Here is a 25546-nt window from a genome sequence, read left to right on the forward strand (position 1 = left end):
TCCAGGATGACGTCAGTGTTTCTGTAGTTTTCTCTCATCTTTTCTACTAGCATTAAACACTTCCCTCCTTGACCCAAAACAAAAACTTGTTTTTGTGTTTTCTTGTAGACAAGCCTACAAGACAGCTCCCACCCCCCAAAAAAACTTAATCCAAATACCAAGAGCAGCCTTTAAAAGCTTAAACCTAAATGTCTCCACATAATGTTACTGTTGTAATGTAGCTTCCATAGTGTAGCGGTTAGCATGCCTTCCTTGGCAGCTGAGAGCAGAGAGTCCTGGGTTTGATTTTTCAAATTTTCAAATTGGGATCAATATAGTACAATATATATATTTAAGAATGATCATGCAACAATTTAAAAAATATTACGTGCATTTTCTAAGATATTTATTTATCTGCCTTACACCTGACTAATATTTACTCATGAATATAAATGGTTTCTGTAGCTAATATTTCATTTATTCATGTCACCTCTCGTGGTACTGTGACAGACAGCTGTGAGCTAGTACAAGTAAGTGTGTTTATCAGGGAATTAGGATTTTAATGCAACTGTTTTTTTCTTCTTGTCTAGTTTTATTCCTCTCCTCACCCCAACATCCTCCCTCTTTCTCCATTGTTTCACTACTACTGCTGCACTGGCCTGTGCCTTCAAATGAGCACCGGGGCAGAGTAATTATTCAGCAGGGGTTGAGTTGTGCTCCTCATTTCTGTAGACATTAGACAAGTCTTTTTGTGGAAAACATTTTAGAGATAAAATAAGTAAACACACAGCAAAGGAATAAGATAAGCTTCTGGAAATTTCCTAGATCCACTTTCATCTCAGAAATCTATTCCCAGGGGAGTTGGATCAGTATCACATCCACTCCAACACGAATGAATTATAAATAATCACATGCACACGCACACACACAGTGAACACACACACATACATGCTCACAAACTGCAGCAGTTTGCAAGTTTAGCCAAAAAAGTCTACTATTTAACCATATGAGTCGTTTAATATTTTGTTGTTTTTTCTGTCTCTGCAGGAACCAACGCCAAAACCAGCTCCATCATCACCAACTCCCACATCCTTAGAAACTCATCTTCCTCACCACAACAGGTCAGATGTTATATTCTCTTAACCTTTGAACCTCCACCTGTATTACAACTATTAAAGAAGTTATGTGTTTAATTACTTTGATGTTTTATGTTTCCCCTTTTAGTATGTGTACCAGTAGTACACATACATACCTCACTGAGCTGTAAAACATGTAGGAATGTTGTTTATTGTAAATGTCTAGCTTAATAGGAACTGCAGAGATGCGTTTTACTGAGCCAGGTAAAATCTTAGCTCTAATCTTGTTGATTTTTCTAATATCCCAGAGATCTACTGAAGCAGTCGTCGGATACGACAAATGTAATAAATCTGGGGTCCTTTCATTGTTTAGCTGACCTTTAGCCCCTGTGGCGTACCTTGTCTAGACATGGTGGATTATTGGAGCAGTGAGACAGCACAGTTCACCCACAGCATACAGTCGCTCTATGTCTGTGTCTCTATGTCTGTTTACAAAGATGTCTATAAAACGTTAAACCGTGGTCACTGGAAAACAAAAAAAAATGACAGAATTTAAAATAGTGGCGGTTATGCTCATATTTGGAGCTTGAGGTTGTGATGGCATGCGGCCGATGGCAGTTAGGGATTCCTAACCGACAGATCGTTGGTGGTTTCTCTGTAGGAGGGACAACCAAGAGTAGGGAGACTGCAAAACACACATAGCTTTGTCCGTCAGCTGTCAGTCAACAGTGTGCTGATGGCTTTGCAGAAGTTGTTGGGGAGACGATGGATGGGTTTTGTTGTATGGTAAGGTGCTGCTGAAGTGATGAAATACCATATTGGACTGATTGTAGATGCATTATCAGTTTTTCTACTCTCAGATTCCTGACTCCCTGTGTTGTCCCCACTATTTGTCCTCCCTATTATTGATCAATCATAGAGGAAACTTAGGGCCAAATGATAAATCAATATGAAATATCTAACCAATCATAATGGATTTTTTAATTGTTATATAATAGGTTGGTCATGGTGGCGGTGCAATCAGACCAGCGACCCGGTGCTCTTCAAAGTTTTGCGTACTTTTCTTTGTTTTTGTTTTTTAACCACTCAAACCATGGTTCCATCAAAGTGCCACAGGCAGAGGCAACACAGGAGGCAGAACATTTTTAATTGTGTTTTTATATTCTTTAGTAGAAGTAAAAATAAAAGTAGAATTATCAGTTAACTAAATCAGCTCATCGCCCACTTTATACCCTGTATTCTAATAGATTTGATTCCTTTTCTAGTCCTTTCTAAGTCAAAAGCCATGACCCAAAAGTGAGTCCCTGTGCCAAATTGAGTGCCTCTCAAAAGTGTGTGGGTGGAAAAAGTGCCGCGGGAAATGTCATGTGGCAGAATGTGTGCCGTTGCCATTCAGGGCAGTTACTGTCATGACAACAGGGTCCATCATGTCAGGAGCAGTGTGGAGTCAAGCTTGTATTACTGGGACCAAAATGAAAGTACAACACAGGCTACGATATTGGTTTTTACTCTTCTGAGGTTAAACACTGAGCCAAAGCCGCAGTGTGTTGTTTGCATTTACTGCTTGCATAAGTACAAAATAATCCAAAAATGAAGTGCCAGAGTAAACCTTACTTCTACCCTTACATTGGATGACATCATTGCAAGGTAATGCATATTTTGTGAATAAACATAAGTGGTTAAAATACGAGTATGTATAAACATCGATCCCAGGGCAAACATGTTTGTCAAATCCACAGCGGTGGCCCCCACTCACCCGTTCTCTCCCTTCCTCTGGACATGTCTCCCCTTCATGGTTACTGGGTAGCTTCAGGGAAGCTGGACTTGAACTTTTCTGAGAACCAACTTTGGATTAAACACAAAGGAGGACATGGACCAGGAGTCAAAACTTCTGCCGGTCGTTCTTCTTGAGGTCACAAATGCGACCTAATGTCGTTAGTCATCCTGTCTTTGTCCACTTTGACTTTGTCCCTCCTACAGTACATGTCTAACAAAGTGCCCTAAGTTTAAGTTTGTAGTTTTGTCGGTTTTGTTCGTTGTTGCAAAAACCAGTGGGAGAGTCGAACATTATTCAGAAGTCAGCGTCGTTTCTGATTCTCATTTGTCTGCAAAGACGGTTGCAATGTAGGCGTTGCAGAATTGCACAGATACAGGAGGGTATTGTTGCAAAACTCACTTCACCTTCTGTCTTATTCGTTCTCATACATTCAAATGAACAGTACAAACTAAAGCAAAAAAAAGATCCCACAGTAGAGGTCAGGCTACCTTTGACATTGAGAGAAAACTGCTGGCTATTCTTTGGCATAACGCATGGGTGTCAAACATACGGCACGCGGGCCAAAACTGGCCTGCAGGAGGGTTCAATCTGGCCCACTTGATGAATTTTGAAAGTGAAAGAATGCACAAACAGCTCATGTTCGTGATGTTTTGTCAAATTTTATTTCATTAAATATGAAGTTTTTGTAATAACCTTGTACTTATTTGCATGAAAACAAAGGAGAAAAACATGGACTTATTGTTATTTGTAGGTAATTATGCTATGATTGTACTTGTTTGGCCCTCTTGACATCTAATCAGGCTGAATGAGGCCCCTGAACCCAAAATGAGTTTGACCCCCTGGGATAGGGACTGGTTGGCAAAGCAGTGACACATATGAGGTGAACCATGGGGCAGATACAGTGTATTAGAACAGAATAAAAAGACAATGAAGTGGGTGTGACGGCATGGTGTACCTCCTGAAAAAAGAATCTCAATTAGAACAAAAAGATTTCACACTTTCTAACGGCACTGTCAACTTGTATTTTCTATATTCAAATCTTTAGTTTCAAAGTTTGTGATGGAGCCAACTCAGTATGAGATTCAGGTTATTAATAGCTTGACATAAACAGACAGTAAAAAAAATTTGGATAGAATTAGTCCATATGGAGACTGTGGTTACAAAGTTTTGAACATATACTCAGCCACAACAGGCACTGGTGCTTTGGCAGCAACAAAGTTGCATCTTCTAAATAGTTGATGTTTTCTCTGCCATGTGAATGTTTGACAGAAGCTGAGACTGGTGAATAAAAAAATATAACTCTGGTGAATAACTCTCCCCCTTTTATGTGGTGGATGGACAGAGGTGTGTTTGTGTGTGCGTGCACTGTCCTCAGGGTGTGCATGTTTGTTTTTGTCTGTGGGGAGTGGGCGGCTGTCTGTCTGAATTATAGATGAGGGACCTGGGGGGTGGGGGAGGAGGGGTGGTGGTGGTTTGGTTTAAGGAGGAACAGGGGGACAATGAAAATGACAAGTTATAAGAGAACTGCTGCAACATTTGGACACATGTTAACTCCACAGATCAACTGCTTTTACAGATCAAGAACTTAAACATCACATCCATGTACAAAGTTAAAGAAACATAACCAGACAACCAGGCTATTTGTGGCATTTTATACCAGAGCATACAAAATTACAATTTCTGAACTAGACTATAGTCACAACAAGTATATAACATTTAAGGTAGAAAGGAATAAGGTAAAAAAAGTTAAAAGATTGAGTTAAATCTGTGACTGAGATCGGGTTCTGACTTGAGTCTGGTTTTCCTCGTCACCACCTTGTTTCCTCTCTTTTTCCAAATACTTGCCTTATTTGTCTAACCCTACATGGAGGTTAAATTAATTGGTTTGGAGATAAGATATTTGGACATGTTTTAGATACTTAATGGTGATAAATAAGGAGTGGGGAGTCCTTCAAAACATTGGCTTACAGTGTAGATTTTAACCCTGCAAATGTCCTCTCTTCTTGTTAAGGCTGAACAGCTGTGCCATGTCAGTCCGTAAGACATTTTATTGCTCTAGGATTATAATGTTGTATTTGTTGTTTTAACTTCTTTTCACTTTTCTATCTACATTTAGCAACTCCCTCTGTGTAAAAGTAGACACAATATGATATTATTGAAAATAGCCATGCCAAAGTAAACATTTTAAGAAAAAAGTAATAGTTGATGTGTCCATACCGTGGGTTTTATGAGTGAATATAAGACAATAAGTATCTTATAAATATATAATGAGATCAGGCAAGGTGTTTAAAGATGGTGGACATCTTTAACGGTGCTATAAATACACTCCCGACACGTTGTAAACTGTAGTTAATTTTTAAGGACGTCTTGAAGAGCTTGTCCTTCCTGCTATGTCAATTCTATTTCCCTCTTCCTTTTTTTTACAGGCCTCTGCTATAAATCACTCTTTTTCCTGTTTGGAGAATCTGAGTCCATCTCCCTCTTTCAACTCCCCCCCCCCCCCCCCCCGTTTCTTTCACACTGGTTTAATGTTAACAGGATGCTCTGTGTTCGAACTCCTCACGGTCCCAGAAGCAGAGCAAATCTGCACATTTGTCTTTCTTCATGCTTGCCTTTGAGCCTCATCTCATCTACTGACTCAGCCCCAGTGGACTAATCCAGGAATTTAACAAATCTTAAAAACAGCTCCTCGGTGGAGTCTGTCCATTTGGAACAAATGGAACGTGTTCACTTCTAATCCTTTGTTTATGGAAAATATCACTGTTGTAGATCATTATCGTTCTTTTTTTCCTCTCTTGTTCTCACACAATACCTGGGAGTTTTCTTAGCTTTTTATTAAAAGATAGAAAATTATGTTCGGGACACTCGTTGTGTTCTTCAGTGTTGTCACCCTACAAAGGCTGACTGTGACAGACTACCGACTATTGTGACGGTGAACTTTTGGTTCATTTCCACTCTTGTTTTTTCCAACTGGCTGTTTGTCGATTATCAGTGATTAAACCTTCCCTGGTTTTGACAGAGAGGCAGAACAGTGACGTTGAGGTTAGCACAATGGTGTGACGGTTAGTGTTGTTGCCTGACAGCAAGAATGTCACTGGCCTGTGCTCTGACTCAGTGTCCGCTGTCACACAGTCTTCTAGTCTGTCATCAAACAACAACTCAGAAATTTGTTTTAAAAGGGTTGAAAAGGTCTGTAGGTCTATCAATCTATAGGTAATAATATTTCAGTGAGGTATTTAAAGCCTACTGTATATGTTGGCTGATGTGTTGCTCCAGCTGATGCTCAGCAGGATTGAAACGTTAAGTTTAAGTTTCTTTGACTTACCCTCACATGTTGCCCTTCTGTCATCTGCCCTGCAGGTCTGTGCTGACACTCAACGCTCACCTGTTTTATCGACCTTTGAAGACAAGTCCTCAATTCAGGTAAGGCCCTGAAGAGAATCCAGACGTGGATTAAAAGAACCTACTCCATGTGGTGCCCTATAAAGAGCAGGAATTCCTGTCGCACTTGTAGAACTTAAAGCAAAACATTGAAACCTGCCCTGTAGCCAGATGGACAGTCCACTTCAACTCACAGCCTCTCGTGACATTTCCCACTCACTTTCACCGTGACTAATTGAGACTTGGGAGTCAGATGCTGAAGCCAGAGGATTAGCCTCACTCTTTGTGAATGTCTGTGAGAAGATGGGAGGGGTTTCCAACACGACCGCCAACATGTGGAGAGGGATTAGAGCCAACAGTTGGGGGTACGATTTCACATGAGATATTTCTGCCGTCGTTTGGTCACAAACTACTACTCTACTCCAACTCCAACTCCAACTACTCCAACGACTAAATGTAGATTTTCGTGGGTAAAAGTTTTTTTCTTGTGGGTGCCTAAATTTAGTCTGTGTTAACAATGTGTTTCCTGAGTGCCTGTGAGTTATGGGGCTGTGGATACATTTGAAGGGTCTGGCAGTTTAAGGGTGTGATGTGGTTCAAATTGTGGGTGTTTACTCACGTCTGCCGCCTGTCTGTGTGTTGGTGTGGATGGCCGTGGGCTGGGGTGGATCTCTGCTATGAACGAATGTGAAGAGTATGGGTTGGCTGGGATGATGAGTCCTGTGGAGGGAGCCGAGAAAAAGACTGTATAGAAGTGTCACTGCTTTTAATCACTGTTGCAGCAACATTTTTAACATGGTGATGCCAACTGCAGTAACTCAGCAGTTGTTAAATCACACGCAGCCAGAAATGACCAATGACCTTAACAGCACAACAAACAACCAGCCATCACTTTATTGATCATTTAAATGGCTTTGCCCCTTTTTTCTATCAGACCCACCCCAGGGGGGCAGAACCAGCAGGATCTAATGACCTATTTCTGTGGCTCTGCAGCCAGCATCGTCCATCCTCCTGACCACCACCAGCCCAGCCCTCGCTTTTATCTCTCACATAATTGTGTCACCATGGGAACAATGACATCATATCTGGGGCAGGGCTGATGTGTGCCAGGAGACATCTACCAGTGCAGTGTTATTGGAGGAAAAGACGAAGGAAAATGATGCAGCAGTTATTTTTGTTTGACATTAATTCAACCTTGAAATAACTGTAAAGAATAAAGAGGATTGGTTAATATCATTCAGAGTGAAAAGATCATTATTATATGTTTAAAAAAAACCTCTGACTTCTTTTTTAATTACTGTACAAAGACTGAATGATGAGGCCAGTTTTACTATTTATAATTAGTCTTTAATGTACACATTTTAATTAATACAACATTTATGTACATGTAATGTTTACTTTTGTATTTAAATGCAGTATTAAAAAATATTTTACTAAATTAAAAAAAAACAGATACCAAAATACTCCAAATATACAACTGTGTAAACTCTATGCTGATCAACAGAGGGCAGTCTTTCAAGATTTATTTCAGTCAAGTTAGAGTTATTCCAGTGGTTTCTCAGTCAGTCAGGGCTTTTTGTCAGTCCAGTTCATCTTTTAAACTGTGTGTACAGTGAAATACCTTCTCTCTCTTTGTGCACAATCATCATGTACTGTTTAAGCATAAATGCCTGCATCTGCGCAGCAGGTTTTATTGCGATCATTTCGCTGGTGTTCGTTCACACTTGACTGGCAGCTCCCACACATCCTGCTGAGTCAACAAAACATAATCTGCTTTTCTGTGAAGGAGGACAGGGAGAGGGAGAAGAGGAGGAATCCACTGGATTCTGTGTTAATTACAGGTCACAGCACTCCTGCTGTCTTACTGTAAACTCCAGGCTTCTGTTCAGTCTAAAACATAATCCATCTGCCAACCCTTTTTTTACAACTTTTGGAGAGTAAAAAATATGGTAACACAGAATTTACAAGGTTTAATTTACCAGTAAATCTGAAGGACTCGGGGTTTTTTATTGCTGTTCTGTTATTGATGTTCTTCTTTGCTGGAGTAGAACAGCAGTTTGATGTAAAAACATCAAAATAAGTAGCCTGACATTGATTTGCTGTACTGAAGAAAAACAGATACCTTCTTTAATTTGACATGTCCAGACAGAGCGTGTTTTACTGGAAAATGTTTTCTGGTAAATTGAATTTCCAAATACTGTGATGATGATATCTAACATACAGTACATTTGGAGTGAACCAGGAAGCTGGATATTTAGGAGAGAGCAGAAACAATCTTATTATCTTTATCTCTAAAATAAAAACACATGATTAAATATTCAATAATGTTCAGGTGATCAAAACAGCATCATGTTTTGTGATAAGGATATATTTTATCATATGTTGAGTTGGTGAATGAATCCCCATATGTAAATACACTCCGCTGCTCACACACACAGGATTAAGGCTGAGAGAGACCCTGTCCTCCCTCCTAAATCGATGGGGACATTCCGATGTGAGTGGCAATCCACAGAGGCATGATGGCTGACCCAGATTGGGAAGGGACTGGTGTAAGGGGCGGGGGATGTTTGCTGCACACTGGGAGAAACGGGAGGGCAGATTAATAATGAGAAGGGCCTGACAGAAGAAAAAAGGTGCCCCAGGCCACAGCTTGGAGCACTAAACCTGGACATGTCTGATTGCCCATGTTAATCCTGTAACGTAGGGTATCTTCTGATACTGACATCAGTCTAATACCTACTCATGTATATGTTTTCTATATTGTATAGATCTACGTGCTTATGTTGACTTGACTAGAAAAAAAAAGGAACGGTAGATCATAACTTAAATCTACTTAACATTATTTTAACTGCATTTTTATTGGAGATTGTGTGCAATGCAACACAGCACGTTAGATGCCATCAATTTGTGGTGTTTCTTGTTGCTTCCTAGTCAGTCACATTGTATAATTCCGTTATAAAGACTGACCTGGCTGTCATGTCTGCAGCAACATCATCTATATTTGTAGTGCTGCATGCAGTAAAACAGAGAAGTCAATGTGCACGTAACCTAAGCTCTAAACAAGGCACATAGAGGAAAACTAAAGTAACATCCATGACACCTACACTGCCATGGAGAAAAGCTGGCTGTAGCTCCCCACTTACAGCTGTGTCTGTCACTGTTTATGTTGATGCACGTGTTCCAGTTCACATCCTGAGCCAATTAGGTCAGCTACCTGAGGTTCTAAAGTAACCAACCAAAGGCAGAGTGAAGCCAGTGACGTCTTAGGTAATGCTGGATAGCAGCACCTGCCCACAGCTCTCTCTCTCTCTCTCTCTCTCGCTCTCTCTCTCTCTCTCTCTCTCTATATATATATATATATTTATTTATTTATATATATACATATATAGGAGCCTGATGATATCCTATTATATATACGTATATGCAGTGTTTGTGATCTATAATACCAGGAGCCGGCCTAAATAGAGCTGGGTCTGCATATCAGTGTTGTGCCTGTTTACGTTACTCTACAGATAAGTCCTTGTCTACAACTGGATTTTCTCTCTCAAAAAAATAATATTTAGCTTAACTTTCTCAAACAGCCACAAGTTAAATTGCGGGCTGACCCTGCACTGACCCTCTCTTGAGAGTGTGGGAAAAAATGCAGACTGCAGTGCAGAATGAGACTTTTTAAGCCTTAATGCCTCATAGGCATTGTTTTGTCTAGGAACATGTCCATTTATCCCACTTTCTCTGAACACAATAGGAGTGATGAAAAGCTAAAAGGAAGCGATGAAAGAGTGCAATGTTGGATCTCATTTACTGCACGGGGATGAAAGGGCGGGGCTAGGTAGACAGCAAAGTCGTTTGTGTGTGTGGCGTGAGACATCAGAAAAATGTACTGTATTAGTGTGAAAGTTCCAGAATAGGTTTGATGGATGATTTGTAGCTTTTTGTCACCAAATCAGTGATCCTCCTGTGGTTTTCCCTGCAGCTTTAGGACTCTTTGTTCTTGTCACGTCAGCAGGCGAAACCATGGATAATTTTCCCCCAATTCTGAACCAGCTGGAGGACAATCCAGCTTTGGACCATGTTCCTCCTTTGATAGCGCTGGAAAAAAAGACTTGTGAGATTTACAGTGCGAGGAATGTTGGCTCTTTGTCCTTTAGTCGACTGCAGTAAACATTAGCCAACATCAGTGTGAGACAGTCGCCAGGCAGAGCTGCAGGAAAATGGAAGGAGGGGAGAGAGACCTGAGTGGTGGAGTGGGAGAGGAAGGGTGGGGATGTCTCACCCACAGCAAGTGCACTCTATTCTCTCATTGGTTTATATTTAAATTAAATTAGTGAAATGGAATGATAAAGGAGAAAATACGCTCAGCAGAAGAAAAAAGAGATAAAGAGCTGATGTGGAAACGTGTAAATGATGCATTTAAGTCATTTCCAGAGAGATGTGGAGGTTTTTAAGAATGCATTTTATTTTAAATATATATAATTTATATTTTTAAGTAAGATTATAACCAGTTTATCAAATTTTGAGTATTTTGTGTATTTTGAGGCCCTTTACCTATTTCAAAATATATTTTTTCCTTCCTGTCTTGTGATTTTTGAGGGGCTTGTATAATGAAGTGTGAATGTAAGGGCCTGCTCTGCATCAATAGCAGAATTAATGTGTCTAGGTGTGTATGTGTGTGTGTGTGTGTGTTTTGTCTGAATGAGGCTGTGCTGTCAAACTCATCTGCCAGAACCCCCAATGAAACCTGTTCTAGTTACCATGGTAACATCCTATATTACTGAAGGGAGGACATGACGTGTGTGTCCACATTCTATGTATAATTGTGTATGACATTTTAGTATTACTGCACTGCACTGTACTGTACTGTACTGTGCCGTGCCTTTGCACACTACATGATTCCACAGGTGACACAGCAGTGAAATGTGACCAGAGCTGATAGTGAAGAGTAGATACAGTGTGTCGTTAACATCACCTTCTGTCATACCACATGGACGCCGAGACAAAGAGGCTTCAACTCAGCAAGAACGGGGGAAGCTGCGTGGTTGTTTCATCCCCTCTAGTGGCTGATTTGTGAAGTTCACTACTTTATCTTTCTGCGTTTACCTGGATCTGCCTACATAGAAACCTTAACATGTTTTTTTGGTCTTGTGTTTTATTTCAAAACTCTTTTTACCTTCTAAGTTATCTAAATTAATGAGATTTAGTTATCCTAAAAACATTTGCAGTTTGCCTTGAGCTGTTATTAACTATTTTAGTTTTTTAATTAATTTTTTGTTTTCACTAAATTGTTGAAAAACTGTCAGCTGTGGTACAAACATTTTTTGTCCAACGTTTTTATTAAGGAATAACTTGAAATTTTCTAAACTTATGGTCATCTTCACTGTCTTCAACAGGTGACCCATCTCTGTCCCAGCATTCCCTGCAGGCAGGAATGGCAGACGGTCGGCAGCCAGACGAGCACTGGGCCTCTAACGGCGAGAACGGCTACTCGGGCTACAGCTCTGGCTACAAGCAGAACGGATACCATGGTGGTGCAGCTGCACATCCTGGAACAATAGGTATGCACAGGAGCTTGGCTGAGGTGTGTGTCTGCATGGTTCACTGGGTCGCAGTGTCATTTTTGGAGAGCCCATACAGTGACACACACACACACACCACCAGATGGCTGAAGAGGTGGTTGTTTTAAGTTGGTTGACAAATCCTAAAAGGCAGTGGATCGTACAAACACTTTCACATTTGAATCAGAGGTGAAAGAGAACAATATGCTCTGACATTACTGCGATATTCCATCATACCTTGCGTTCGTTGCTCAGGAAATTGGTTTACCAAATAAATATAAACATTATGTTAAATCTTAAAGTGTGACGCCCACAGAGATGAGGTTCAGGTGATTCATATTTCATTTCCTTCCTTCCATCCTTGTTTTGTCTCTCCCCGTGTCTCTCTCCTTCTCTCTCTGCTTTTCACAGTGGATGACTCAGCCAATCTGCCTCCCTCCCCTCCCCCCTCTCCCTCCGCTGGCCAGATTGGGCCTGTGGCACAAGGTACACAAACACACACACAGACTCATATATACTTGTAACCTCACCAGAGCCTTCCAGCATGAAAGTGTGTATGGAATCAAAAGTATCAGGAAAAAAGATTTTCATTAGGAATACTGCAGCCTCTTCCTCCTCTTTTTTCCTTTTAAAGACAAAAATGTTCACTATACAGTACATTCTTCTCACACATAGCATACTTCCCCTTTCTCTCACCTGACAAGCCACTGGAGCCCCTCATTCCAACATTTGTTTTCCTCATTTACCTCAACTCACCTTCTTTGTTAGCACTTTGTGTTCTTTTTAGCCCTCACAACTGTCTTTTCTGTTTTCATATTGTATGTAGTAACCGGCAATCTACAAAGTTAGTTCATTACATTATAATGTTGAATTTACTTTTTTTAAATAATCCTATTTAGAGTAAAATGAAGGATGGACTCCTTAGCAAAACACAGTAAAAACCAAAACTGTTTTTTGCACCCATTTTTGAGTGACATACCTCTGTACATTTCCAACATATATTATTGATATTTGGGAGTTATTTTGGCATCAACCAGTAAGATTGGTCACTTGATGCTTAATTATAATCTTTTTTTTTAGGCCTTCCTTTTCTTATTTGCTTAATTTTATTATTTATTTATGTAGAATATTGTATTGTTAAATTAAAATAGATGTTAAAGTAACCCTAAGTCAACCTAGGGTTAGGGTTAAGTCAACCTAGGCTTAGGGTTAAGTCAACCTAGGGTTAGGGTTAAGTCAACCCTAACCCTAACCCATTATTGATATAATGTAGCATTTTTTCACCATAATTAAATATTTCAGCAAAACCGAAAATGAGGAAACCAAGACTGAAACAAGGAAAGACAATATTCTGTCAATTATTAGTACCATTGTATTTATGTCTATGACCTCACTAAAATCAAGGCATTGCAATTGCATGAATTAATATTAATGTCATGACCTGGATATTTTCTCCGGGCGAAGAATTTCAGTGGACGAATATTCAGTTGATCCTTAAATATTTCCTACCAACTCAATGTTTTTAAATATTTATTTAGACTGTTTTTGATTGCATCCCGTCCATCTCCATCAGACATGAAAGTGTATTTCACTCCATGAGATGTTAGTATTGTTGTCATCCATGGCTCATCTGTGTGTGTGTTCTCCATGTGTTCTCCTGCTTAAAGAAAATACAATAAAGGTTGGTGATGAGGATGAGGAGGAAGAGTGCAGTAGTTACCCAGAAGGAGTGGCACATGAGCAGCCAGGAGACATGCTCCTAGAGCAGACAGATGATTTAACTGATCCCCAGGTTTTGGGCTGCCAGGAAGCCCAGACACCTGAGGTCCTTAATGGAGGGAGCCATGAAAGTGATCACAGCCTGACACAAAAAGGTGTGTGGTTTGATATTGAGCTCTGTGTGAGTGAGGACACTTATTCAGAGTGCAACTGTTAATTATCTACTCTGCATGATCCTCCTCTGCTCTGTTATTAAGCACAAAGACTTTCCGCTTTGCTACAACCTTTTTTTTTCCGCTTTGTTGTATTTAAGTTCTCAAGCTTCTGCTTATTTTCCCAAAGTAGATGTATGTAAGGAAAAACAACTCACCACTGCGTTTTGTTTTTTGCTTTTCATGTAAAACATCACCATTGGCTTTTTTGCTGGTGTGACATAGTCAAACTGGATCAACCACATTCAGGTTGATCAGTTGTGCACTTCTGTTATTGCCAGCTACATTGCAAATGCAAATGCAAATGTCATTCTTAAAATTGTTGATAACAGTATAATATGCATAAGTAACTGTAAATAAGATCTTTGAACTTTTATGTGGGTTTTGTTGGAAAACTGTGTGTGAGGAAGTTTGTACGTAAAACCACCTACTCTGTATATGGATGTTAATTAATTTGGATGTTATTTAATTTTATTTTTTTTGTTTTTGTGCGTGAGTCACTCCTCACTGTTCAGTACATTTCACTAAAACTAAACACACTCACTCTGTTTTCCTATTGTTGATAATATTATCCCTAAATTTCACCACCATTGGACGTCCTTACCTTATAGTAAAACTGTGTAACCAAACAATTTCTTAAAATTTTCCTCATCTACATATTTGTAGGAGTTCCTGCTAGCATTTTCTCCATTCGTTGTATTACAATAGGAATTCAATGTATCTGTAAAGTCACGCAACTCATCCTTTCATTCCAGTCCTGCACGCATGTGTGATTCCCTCTGTGCTGTTGTGGCCTGCCACAAAATACACTGTGCTGTGTGTTTTGCCTGATGCAGAGCTACCATGCAGCTCAGCTCTATGTGCAGACGGCCTCGGCTTGACTGTGTTAGCTAGCTTTTGTGGATGCTACTCGCACAGCTTTTAGCTAACATGACCTCCGACACAAAAAGTTCTACGGTATCGTTCCAATCTCACAGCCCAGCTGGATGAAGACTGTTTTGGTCAGGCGTTCTGTGAGCCTGCTATGAAAGATGAAAAACCTCAGGATTCTCCACGACATGACAGGGAGGTGGATGATTTTCAAGACTCTTCTTCAAAGGGCAAAAATGACAATGGAAAACAACCTGACCAGTCTTCACAAGGGCAATCTGAATGTTCTGTGACTGAGAGCACGGAGAACACCACGGTAGTTGATAAAGATGATAGAAGTGATATTACAGTGCAGGTGACCAACAACCAAAATCCAGAAATGTATGAGCAGCTCAAGGAAACATCAGAAATAATCACAGAACCAAGTCAAGGAGTGGCTTCCTACTTTGAGACGTCAACAGAAACTGCTGAAGAAGTATCACATGAAAGTCAGAGCTACTATGAACTCAGCACAACAGCAGAAACAAAGACAACTGGGCATTCTGAAGAAGGACAGGACCAAATGAAAGTCAAAATGTCTACAGAGCAGAGAAGCCTTTCCTTGAACATTAATATTGGACCCTCAGTTGGACCACCACTAAAGGAAAAGCCCATAATCCCACCTGAGAGTTTGGTACCAATCAGTGGAAGTTTTGATGATTCTGAGGTCTATCCTTTAACACATTTTTCAGAGACTGATGAATCCAGTTGTCCTCCAGCTCTTTGCATTACTCCAACCTTCCCTGAGTCACCGGATGATCAACCTGCTAAAGTGGAATCACCTAAACTGTCTGACCAGCACAGCTGTAGTTTTGAGAACATCAGTTGCCTCTCTGAGATGTTGGACCTGGCTGGAGCTCTGCATCAGCTGCCACCGGGGAGAAGAGAAACTGACTCCATTAGACGTAAATCGGTGCCCACAAATGTATCCCTTGTTAGCAGTTCTTTGGCCAAACTCTCTTTGGGGGATCCCACTTCAAAAAAAGTGGGTAGGGGAAGTCCTTCAGAGGATTTGAGCTACTGTGCATTTAATGAATATTTAGGGCCAATGCCTTCTCCTGCAGATGTACCCAGTCCTGGAAATTCTCCAAACCAACATTTTCTTCCTATTGAGAGTGGAGTAAAGGAGAACCTTGGGGTAGCAGATGTTGAAAGTACCCCCAGTGAGATGCAAGAACATGATTACAAAGAAACAGTTTCAGAGATATGTCACAGAGCAAAAACTTCCCCAGTTAAAACGTCCCTCAAGCTTGAAAAGGCTGTAACAAGTGGAGTTAAACCTGACCGTCTAAAAATCCCAGTGACTTCTTCCAAAGACAGACTCAGCGGCTTGCCCGGGGATATAAAGATCCAACCAATCCCTGAGGTCGATATTGAAAAAGATCCATCTAGAGAGGCCTCCCCTATCCCACCAGACAACGCTTTCACTTTTACCCCAACAGAAACTGGAAGCACGGGTCTCCCTTCTCCTACTACACCTAAGTCGCTTGCTGGACCACTTTCAGAAAGCAAAGATACTATCAAGAAAGAAAGCGAACATTTCTCTGTAGAGGTCAAAGCAGGACCAGAGAAAATGTGTGAAGACCAAGGAATTCCATCTCATGGCAATCATCAAAATGACAGTGAAAAACCTGCAAGACAAGAAGAAACAGCAGTTCAAGCCACCTCTATGGCTGTTCAGGAATCGGGTAATGAGGCCAAGATCCAGTTATGGGAGGACAAGGGATCAGCAAAACCACTGACACCCTCCAAAATTATTGTTATACCACAGGCACAAGTAGAAGAAGAAGCTGAGTATGATGATGACATTGAGATTGCTGAGGAACCGCAAGAAATAATGGAGGAAACTGAGGAACCTGTTCTCCTAAAAACATGTCTGACGGAAGTTAAAAAAGAAAAAGCAAAGTTAGAAGAGGTGTTGTTGTCAGCAGATGCACAGGTGTTTAAAGACCGTGAGGAGGGTAATTGTGAGGAGATCGCAAAAGATTGTTCTCACTTGTCTCCTTGTTGCGACCACAACCTACAACAGAAAGCAGATGTAGGAGATCAAGATAAAAAAGGGTTTGAAAATGTTCCCCCTAAAGAGAGAAAAGAACTAGAAGAGGGAAAAGATGATGAAACCACCACACAAGTCTCCACCGTAGACACTGACAGTGGTTGGATAGACTCACAAGGTACTCGATTTTCTAAAATGATCAATTTTACCAAATTCTGAAACATATCTGTTTAATTCAGTTGGAGAAATAGTGCTCTTTGATTCCTCTCCACTGCAGACGAGGACATAAGTATTGTGACTGAAAAAATCGAGGCCCTTCCTCACACCCAGAGCTCTACCACTGCGCCTGTGGTGGTGGACAGACCCACTAAACGGGCACCTGGCAGAGGAAGGAGCCGACCTGGTGCCACTGAGAGCAAAGTGTCCCGCAGAGGACCAAGAGAGGAGATGAAGAAGAAAAAAGGTCTCAATATGTGAAGTTATGTTTAGCTCAGAACTGCATTGAGCAGGTTTACTGTCATACCTTTATGTCAAGGAGAGATTGGGTGATTTTTTAACTTTATTGTACGAGAGCATAAACTGTTTTTGTTACATTTAATTAAATGTATAACTGTCACCTCAGTAACATTTACAGTTACTGAGCAGTGTCTCATAAGGGACTTGTCGTTGTTGCATAACATTTTTAGTTTATTGTGTAATAGTGAGCCTGTAGATGCAACAAGTCGTATAACTTAGCATACATTGCATTGAATTAGTTATTTACTTGGTGACTTTGCTGGTAAATCTATGTGGTAAAAAACAACAAACAAACACCCATTTTTCTTTTGACTAAGAAACCAAATGCCAGGATAACAATGTCTCTCCTTTTTGCCAATAGGCATTAGGAGGGTTGATCAAAATAAGGTGTCAGTCCTCCAAAGTCGTTCCCCATCTCGAAAGAGCGTAGCCAAAGCGGCAGCCAGACATCCTAGGCCTGCTCTGCTTCATGGCTCTGCTAGACGCAAGGCAACAGGTGAAAACCTTCATGGGAATCAGTGCCTTGGATAGAGAGAGTTGAGCCTCATGTCATCATAATTGAATGTCTGAAAATCACTAAGACCAGGGAGAAAAAAAGCATGGACTCTCTCTATTGATGGCTCCGGAGGATCATTGCAGGAACGATGTAGCTGGCAAATATAACATGTGCAGCTGACTCATTGTCTATAACACTTTTCTTTTCTTTTCTTTTTTTCAATATGTAATCACATCAATTTTTTATCTTTTTGTTTTTAATATATCTTTTTTTGGTTTGCCTTTGATTCTTCTCTTTTCTTTTTTCACTGATGTTGTAGCTTGTGAGTGTGTTTTTGTTTGTTTTTTTGGTTTGTTTGTTTTTAATTCAGTGATGGCTTGTTGAAAAGCTGGCTTCAATCAGTTGATGTGTGATGGTCAGGTCCGTCCTCAGGAAGTGTCTGCTGCAAGAGAGCGTTCATGCACCAACTATGTTTTATGAAAATGTGATTTTATTTTACATGACGTGAGTCTTTGGTATAGTGTGTATGCTTGCTTTGGGTGCTCGCGCATGCGGATGTCTCCCCCTGCTGGTTCGTATTTATTATTAAAGACAGGCTGCTGTTATCTTCACAGGAATGGAAAGTCATCAGCCTCTCAGTGTCGCTCACCAGTCTAGGGAACGGCCCACTGTAAGTCCCATCATCTATTACTGTACATTTATATCACCACGTTCATTCAACCAACTGTGCTGTATTTCCCCTCCTCTCTAGCTTTTTACTATATCATTGTAACTACATAAAACAGTTAGACAGTTAGACAGAAATCCAAACATTCTTTAACACTGAATTATATAAGGATACCCAATGGCTAGTCATTTACAATACGCTATAAATTACAATGTATTCATTCACAACTAGAGATTGGTCTTATCAAATACTACTACAATTGATTTAATATTTTCTTATTCAGTGCTGTCAAATGACACAAGTAATGCTAAATGTTTGCAGCAACATGAAATGCTAATGAACGTTCAAAGAAGAGAACCTATAGGAACCTATATTAAAAACATTTAAGGACAAAACAGCATATGAAATGAATGTAATAGTTAATTGCTACTTTATTAATACATATTTTCATAATTTTATGTGTACATTTTTGTGTGTAGTTTTTTTATTTAATGTTTTTATTTATTTTCTTCATTGTGACAGTTAATGACATGTATTCCATCATCATTTTGTTTGATCTAACTTCACTTCTCCATCTTGTTTCTTATTTCTGTCTCACCTGCATCTCATCTGTCCTGCCTGTTAACCATGATAACATCACGTGACCCAGAGCCCCTCCAGAACTGCACTACATGGCAGTTCAGTTCTGCAGGTCAGGGTGTAGAAAAGGCAAATTGGATGAACTGAAAGTGGGAAATAGTCATTACGATGCAAGGTAAAAAAGTCTTTGTTTGTGTGTTATAATTCAGGAGAGAGCGTACCGCAGTCCAGAGAAGAGATCGTCTCTCCCCAGACCGGCCAAGTCTCTAACGCGCCACATCCCTGCTGCTGAGCAAGACGATGGCACCCCCTCCAGGCCAAGCTGTAAGATTACACCGAAATACATTCAAAATACAATCTACATACTGTACATTCCTTTGCAAAACTGCCCTAGTATTGACAATAACAATGTTCCTATATGATAAATTGAAAATGATAATAAAATAACTTTTTATCATTTAATTATAATAAAACATACACAATGCCCTGCTCTATTCTAACAAATGCTCCACACCCACTTTATCTCCGACCCCCTATTCTTTGGCTCCCTCTCTTTCCTAAAGCGATCCGTACTGACACCAGAGCAGACTGCAGATCCAGAAGAGCCCCTAGTATGACAGGTAGACCACCCTGTAGCCCCAGTAAGACCCTCTTCAGCAACATCTAGTAGTTCCTTTAGTGACATCCACACCAGGACGCTGGACTCCTCTATATCGTCATCATCCATTGACATGACATGTTCTTCTTCATTTTTCATACTGGTAGTTGTTTGTTTTCCCTGTCATTAGAGAAAAACTATTTATTACAATTATTTTAAGTCGTATTGATATTTGACCAAATGTATGAATGTTGTCTTTAAAGATCAGGCCTTTATGTGTGGAAATGTTTACCAGTTGAAAATAAACCCTGAATGTGGCAGAAATGAAACAAGCTGCACTAAAAACCTCAAAGAAGAAGAAACAGATGAAGCCAGGAGATAGGCTGAAAATAATCTATTAATGTCCTAAAATCAATTCCTTTTTTGGGTTACAAACGGTAACTGGAGGATTGAGAGTACTTGACTGTTAGTACTACTGCAGGTCGACCTGCCTGTACCTTGTCGTCAGACTCCAAAATAAATCAATACTGTGTCTTTATCAGTTCCCTAATTACACCACATCCACAGTAGATACTAGATACCTTGGTGTAAAACAATTAACAAGTACATCTCATATTTAATTCAGAGAGTGGTGATTTCTTTTCTTTTTACTCCGTCATTCGCACTTGCTCGTATCAGAACATACACTGTTGTGTACCAAAGTACATCTCCACAGTATATGTTCTGTACATAAACAGCCTCACTCACCTTTAAACATGGCTGTCAGCTGACTTGAGGTTGTTAGTGGCTTTGTTAAGGCTAAATATTCCTTATCTGTGTGAACAGCTGGGACCAGTAACGACAGGTTTGTTCCTTGTCTGGCAGCTGTATCCCAGCAGCTGCCTGTGTTTGCTTTTACCACACATATATTCCTGTTTGATGTGGCCTTATTTAGTTTAGTTATGTAAGACTAAATGCAGGGTTCAGCACTCCATGTGTAGATGTCATTATCACCGTCATTGTCTTCATCATCGGTGTTAGTCCATCAGTGTGTCTGTGTTTCTCCTCTTTTCTCTCAGCATGTCTGAAGCGACCATGCCTGACTTTTCTTCTCCTGCTCCGGGACGAAGATTCTCTAGGCCCCTTTCAATTATTTTTATCTTTCTATACTCATCTAAACTCTTCTGTCCTCCAGGTACAGACCTGGCACGTTCTCGATCGGTCCGCAGCGGCGCCTCCACACCTGGTACTCCACCCAGTTACGCCTGCCGTTCCCCCGGCTCACGCACCCCGGGAAGCCACACACCCAAGTCCTTCAGCGTACTCCAGGAGAAGAAGATCGCTGTGATCCGAACCCCACCAAAGTCGCCATCATCTGCACAGCGACAGCTCAAGGTTCTCAATCAGCCTTTACCTGACCTGACAAATGTCAAGTCCAAGATCGGCTCCACCTCCAATCTAAGGCATCAGCCAAAAGGTGGACAGGTATGGGAACTGCGAAGAGACGTTTTCTAAAGAATTTAAATAATTCTGACTGGATTAATACATTTCACCAAAGCAACATTAAAGGTAGCGGAATTTACAAAAATTAAATTTTGAATATTATTTGATAATAATATTATTTTTTTATAATGTATTAGTTATAAAGTTGTCCAGGGCACTGCATTTATTGCAATCTCTTTTATTTGTTTTTCATTTTAAAGTTTAAAATATAAGCTTTAAATATTTCTGCCACAAGGAAACTGTAAAATTATACTGTATTTCACAATTCTACCAATTTGTTGGCAGGACACACACCATTAAACTTCTCTTCTTTATTTCTGCTCAGTGATGGAAACCAGAAATACTTTATTGATCTCAAAGGAGAAATTGTTGAATAATGGATTCAAACTGTTAAGAAATGAACTACAAAAATGAATCTTGTGTTTAATATAGATTTAGTAGTAGCTGCAGTATAAACAAAGTGTCGTGGGATTATATCCTAAATAAGAGGTAACTAACAAAATGATATCGCACTCCTGTTGTTTTCTCCTCTCTTTGGCTTTGACTTTTCTTATTACCAGTCAAAAGGGGACATTCTTGTTTTCAGGCTCAATCTGACAGTTATTGTTTCGGTTGATGTCGTAATGATGTACAGTATAATCACACAGGTCAGTTTTCATTAGCATTAAGTACTAAACACAGTGATGAGTTAATTCATCACCACTGTGCAAAGTATCCCATTCTCTGAGGGTGTAAATAAGACAAAGTGAAAAACGTTTTAATCGGACTGAATTATGCATGACTTTGGAGCAGATGTGAGCAAACTAAAGTTAGCCATTTTAACTCCGCCCTTCAAACTCTGGGACAAATTGCCCTGATATTATAAAGAGCGCACATGGGCCATATCTGTCAAAACAATCAGACTGAACTACTAAAATATCCAGTTTTAACACATATTATAGTTCATGAAAAACATTGCATACTTAACCTTAAATAGAACACCGAGTAGCCCTGGAGGTTTCTTTTATGTTGTTGCAGCTATTTCATTTACTGTGTCTTTGATTCATCACAGGACATGAAATAATCTTTTAACGTATTTAATTGTAAAACACTGATATAAATCTGCTAAACAGCAGAGGTCAAAGGGTCTACACTGAGTCAAACATGCTTCATATCTTATAATCTTTTGATTTTGTTTTAGGTTCAAATTTTAAGTGAGAAGCTGGACTTCAGTCATGTTCAATCCAAGTGTCGCTCCATGGATAATTTGAAGCACTCGCCTAAAGGAGGCAACGTATGTCTTTTCTTTGGTCCTTCTGTCCTTCCATTCATGCATAAAAAAAAGGAAAACCTGCGGCAGTAAACTTCCTGTTATTTATCTGTTGTCGGTCTTGATCAGCTGATTTTTTTTTAAATCATCCAAGCTCTTACTACTCTCACTCTCACCATCTTGGCTGTTTCTGTGTGTACAACAATAAATAACTTTCTTTTACTCCAAGGTCATGATTCCGAGCGTGAAGCTGGACTTTAGCCATGTCCAGGCCAAATGTGGCTCCCTGGACAAGATCTATCACTCAGCAGGAGGAGGAAATGTGAGTGGGTTTCTGCAGGAAACTCCTTTTGGCTCCTTGTCTTCATGTGAATTACACTAGTAGCTTTAGAGATTTAATTTTGGTTAAGACTGGTTTGTCTATTACTGACATCATGGACATAGGGTAATTTCCCAGTCTTAAAGAAACTGGACTAGAAAGAAAACGAGAAAAGGATGTGTTATGCTGTCAAACTTTCTAAATCTGACAATTCATTTCTTAAAGGTTGCTTCAACCTAAAACAATAATGACAGTTTGAAACCTTCAGTGTGTATCTCAGCTGGAAGTTTTGGGTGAAGAGAGAATATTGAAACTTGAATATTTGTGTTGGTTTGAGTAGAAGCTCATTTTACCTTGCATGCAGGAGAATAATTATTAATTTGCACATGTCTGTGTTTACCATGGACACTCCTTCATTTGTAAGTAATCACAATGACAGTTAAAATATTGCATTGATTTAAAAAACAAAAAAGAATTGTAACCTGTCTTGCTGAATGTCTCTCGTCAATAATCCAGGTTCAAATCCAGAATAAGAAAGTAGACCTGAGCCACATCACCGCCAAATGTGGATCAATGTCCAACGTCAACCACAGACCAGGTAACGCTCAGATTATGGTACATTTGAAGAAAGATTTTTAGATTTGACACCCTTTCTCTCTTGTTTGTCTGCTCTGCTTTTCCTAGGTGGAGGCAATGTTCAAATTGAAAATGTCAAATTGGACTTCAAAGAAAAAGCCCAGGCCAAGATCCACTCCTTGGACAACACCAGGCACACCCCAGGAGGAGGGAATGTCATGGTATAAAACACTGGAAGAAATGCTATGCTCTTGAGACAGAAACCAAACTCTGGTGTTAACTTGTCTTTTATTGACAGATTGAAAGCCACAAGCTGAGCTTCAGAGAGCAGGCCAAAGCTCGTGTTGACCACGGTGCCGAAATCATCATCACCCACACACCTGGGTATGAGACGGGGGGCACATCTCCTCAACGATCATCCGCGGGCAGCATCAATGTGGAGTCCCCACATCTCTCCACACTGGCCCAGGACGTCACTGCTGCCCTGGCTAAACAAGGCTTATGAGCTTGGAAACAAAACCCATTATCATCCAGTGTTGTCCCCTACATTTGCCCGACCCTTCCTCACACGGCCAACAGGATTTGAAAAATGTCACTGTTTTTAGATTAATCCACATTCCTTCCCTTTTTTATCCCTGTTTTAGTCCCTAAAACATGAACTTTTGCTTTCTTTTAGCTAGACCACACACTGAGCTGCAAAAAAGGAAACTACGATGGTTTTAAAGATTGTACAGTTGAATTTCCTAGAGTTTTGCTCTTTACATTCCTCTTGTTTTTTGTGAATGTTTTTAGGTGTGCATTTGAGCATTCTGAATTTACAAGGTACTGATTGGAAGATGTCGCCCGACTATAAGATGCTAAATCTAGGTCTTAAAGATATGTCTGTGTAGAAGGGCTGATGAGCATGTTTGCGAAAATGTTTCATTTTCAGTTTGAAGACAATATTTTTTTGGGGGGGGTTGTTTGTTGTTTGATATCTGTATGTGCTGGTTGTTGGGCGGAACTGTGTTTTATTATCGTTTTCCTTTCAAAATATATATATATATGTCAATATAGTGGAAGTGGTTGATGTTCCTGTATGTTCGCTGTGGCTGCACTGGCTACTTAGCACTTAAAAAAGGCTAAATGGCTACTTTTCCAAAAAATCTACTTCTTTTTCTTCTCTGCAAAAAGTAAAACAAACATAAGCTGCTCTTTTTTCTAATATGTTTTTACATTAGCTTTGTGGTTCTTTCAGGCTATGACACTGCTGTTGTGCTGGCATGGCAACTCAAATATGACAAGTGTTCATGTGTGAAGGTCTGAGTCTCTCCTGCTCTGATTCCCACCATTTGTGCATTTTTACAGTGGACGACCGTCAACCTGCAGTTGTTCATTTAAAAAAAAGATCAGAGGTTGTAGCATTTCTCCTCCTCCTGCTGTGTTTCCCTCTGTGCCCCCTCTGCTCTTCCCTGTGTAAAGTGTATTTAAAGACCATGTAGATGTGTGCACTGCTGTCATGTTGACTGACAAATGCTCCTACAGGATGACGACAGAAATAAAGGAAAATAAAGGAAATAAAAACTGGATGCCTGCTGGTGTTTTTATAAAACCCATGACATCATCTTTTTTCTTCCTTTCTGTTTTATTGAAAAATGTTTGTCTTTTCTAACTCAAGTCTGAATTTAACAGGATTCTTTAACACAATTTTCATTCATTCATCCATCTGTCACCAGAATTCCAAACTTTCTGAATTCTGAAACGACAGAAAATCTTTACAATCTGACAGCAGTATTACTGACAGATTAAATTAAAAAAAAATCTGACTTGAATATAGTACTTTAATATGTTAGATAACAGATAACAAGACTCTGCCTTCTGTCCGATTCTTCATCTGAATGAAGACCCGTCTGACATGTTTATTCTGGATTAGGTCATAAAAGACACATTTCTGAAGTTTTGAATCAACCATTGGACTTTACACCAAGTCTATATTTAAGAAATCTTTAAAAAAAAGATTTTCGAACCAACTCAATGTTTTACCTCAGAGGTTAGGTTCTGAGGTAAAACCTTATAATTTAGATAGGTCAAAACTGTCTTTCTTAAGATTTCTTGAAGATAGACTGTGGTGTTTTCTCCTTAATTTATAATTTGTCTTTTATTAACTTTTATTAATTTCTATAAGCTGTTAGCACAGAACTCCACTTGGTGACATTCTCTTAAACTTTTGTTTTGATTTGATTTGTTAGTCCATGGTGTAACAACACCTTCGCCTTATTTCTGTGTGACATCAGGCAATAGATGTAGTGTTGGATTATATAACCTGTTGATATTGAATTGGCAGATGGCGAAGGGAAAGGGAAAATGACGCCATAAAAATAAAAACATCCAGATGTAAGAGAGTGAAATCAGTCTTGTTCTACATGACAAACACGAAGACATCAGCACACAGCTGGAGACTGTGGCTTTAACGATGATCAATTA

The 25546-nt window shown here is 39.8% G+C and overlaps 1 protein-coding gene across 5 annotated transcripts in view; it reads left to right on the forward strand.

The window, feature by feature from the left end:
• The window catches only part of LOC103389551 (microtubule-associated protein tau), a 40089-nt gene extending 15440 nt beyond the window's left edge, over positions 1 to 24649 (forward strand). Inside the window, exons 2-17 of one of the 5 annotated variants that reach the window (XM_017038861.2) lie at positions 1027 to 1100; positions 6193 to 6255; positions 11601 to 11765; positions 12177 to 12251; positions 14674 to 16779; positions 16879 to 17064; positions 17479 to 17613; positions 18228 to 18283; positions 18930 to 18971; positions 19069 to 19183; positions 20632 to 20921; positions 22120 to 22212; positions 22418 to 22510; positions 23024 to 23105; positions 23192 to 23304; positions 23382 to 24649. In XM_017038861.2, the coding sequence (XP_016894350.1) occupies positions 11639 to 11765; positions 12177 to 12251; positions 14674 to 16779; positions 16879 to 17064; positions 17479 to 17613; positions 18228 to 18283; positions 18930 to 18971; positions 19069 to 19183; positions 20632 to 20921; positions 22120 to 22212; positions 22418 to 22510; positions 23024 to 23105; positions 23192 to 23304; positions 23382 to 23588 (3720 nt within the window). In that variant the 5' untranslated portion in view covers positions 1027 to 1100; positions 6193 to 6255; positions 11601 to 11638 and the 3' untranslated portion in view covers positions 23589 to 24649. Of the gene's footprint in view, positions 1 to 1026; positions 1101 to 6192; positions 6256 to 11600; positions 11766 to 12176; positions 12252 to 13432; positions 13640 to 14673; positions 16780 to 16878; positions 17065 to 17478; positions 17614 to 18227; positions 18284 to 18929; positions 18972 to 19068; positions 19184 to 20631; positions 20922 to 22119; positions 22213 to 22417; positions 22511 to 23023; positions 23106 to 23191; positions 23305 to 23381 lie in introns of all 5 variants that reach the window. The other 4 variants (XM_025062370.1, XM_025062369.1, XM_025062371.1 and 1 more) reach the window with 4 other exon arrangements.
• The last annotated feature ends 897 nt before the right edge of the window (positions 24650 to 25546 follow it).

Source organism: Cynoglossus semilaevis, chromosome 14 (assembly GCF_000523025.1).
Source record: "Cynoglossus semilaevis isolate Cse_v1.0 chromosome 14, Cse_v1.0, whole genome shotgun sequence".
NCBI lineage: Eukaryota > Metazoa > Chordata > Actinopteri > Pleuronectiformes > Cynoglossidae > Cynoglossus > Cynoglossus semilaevis.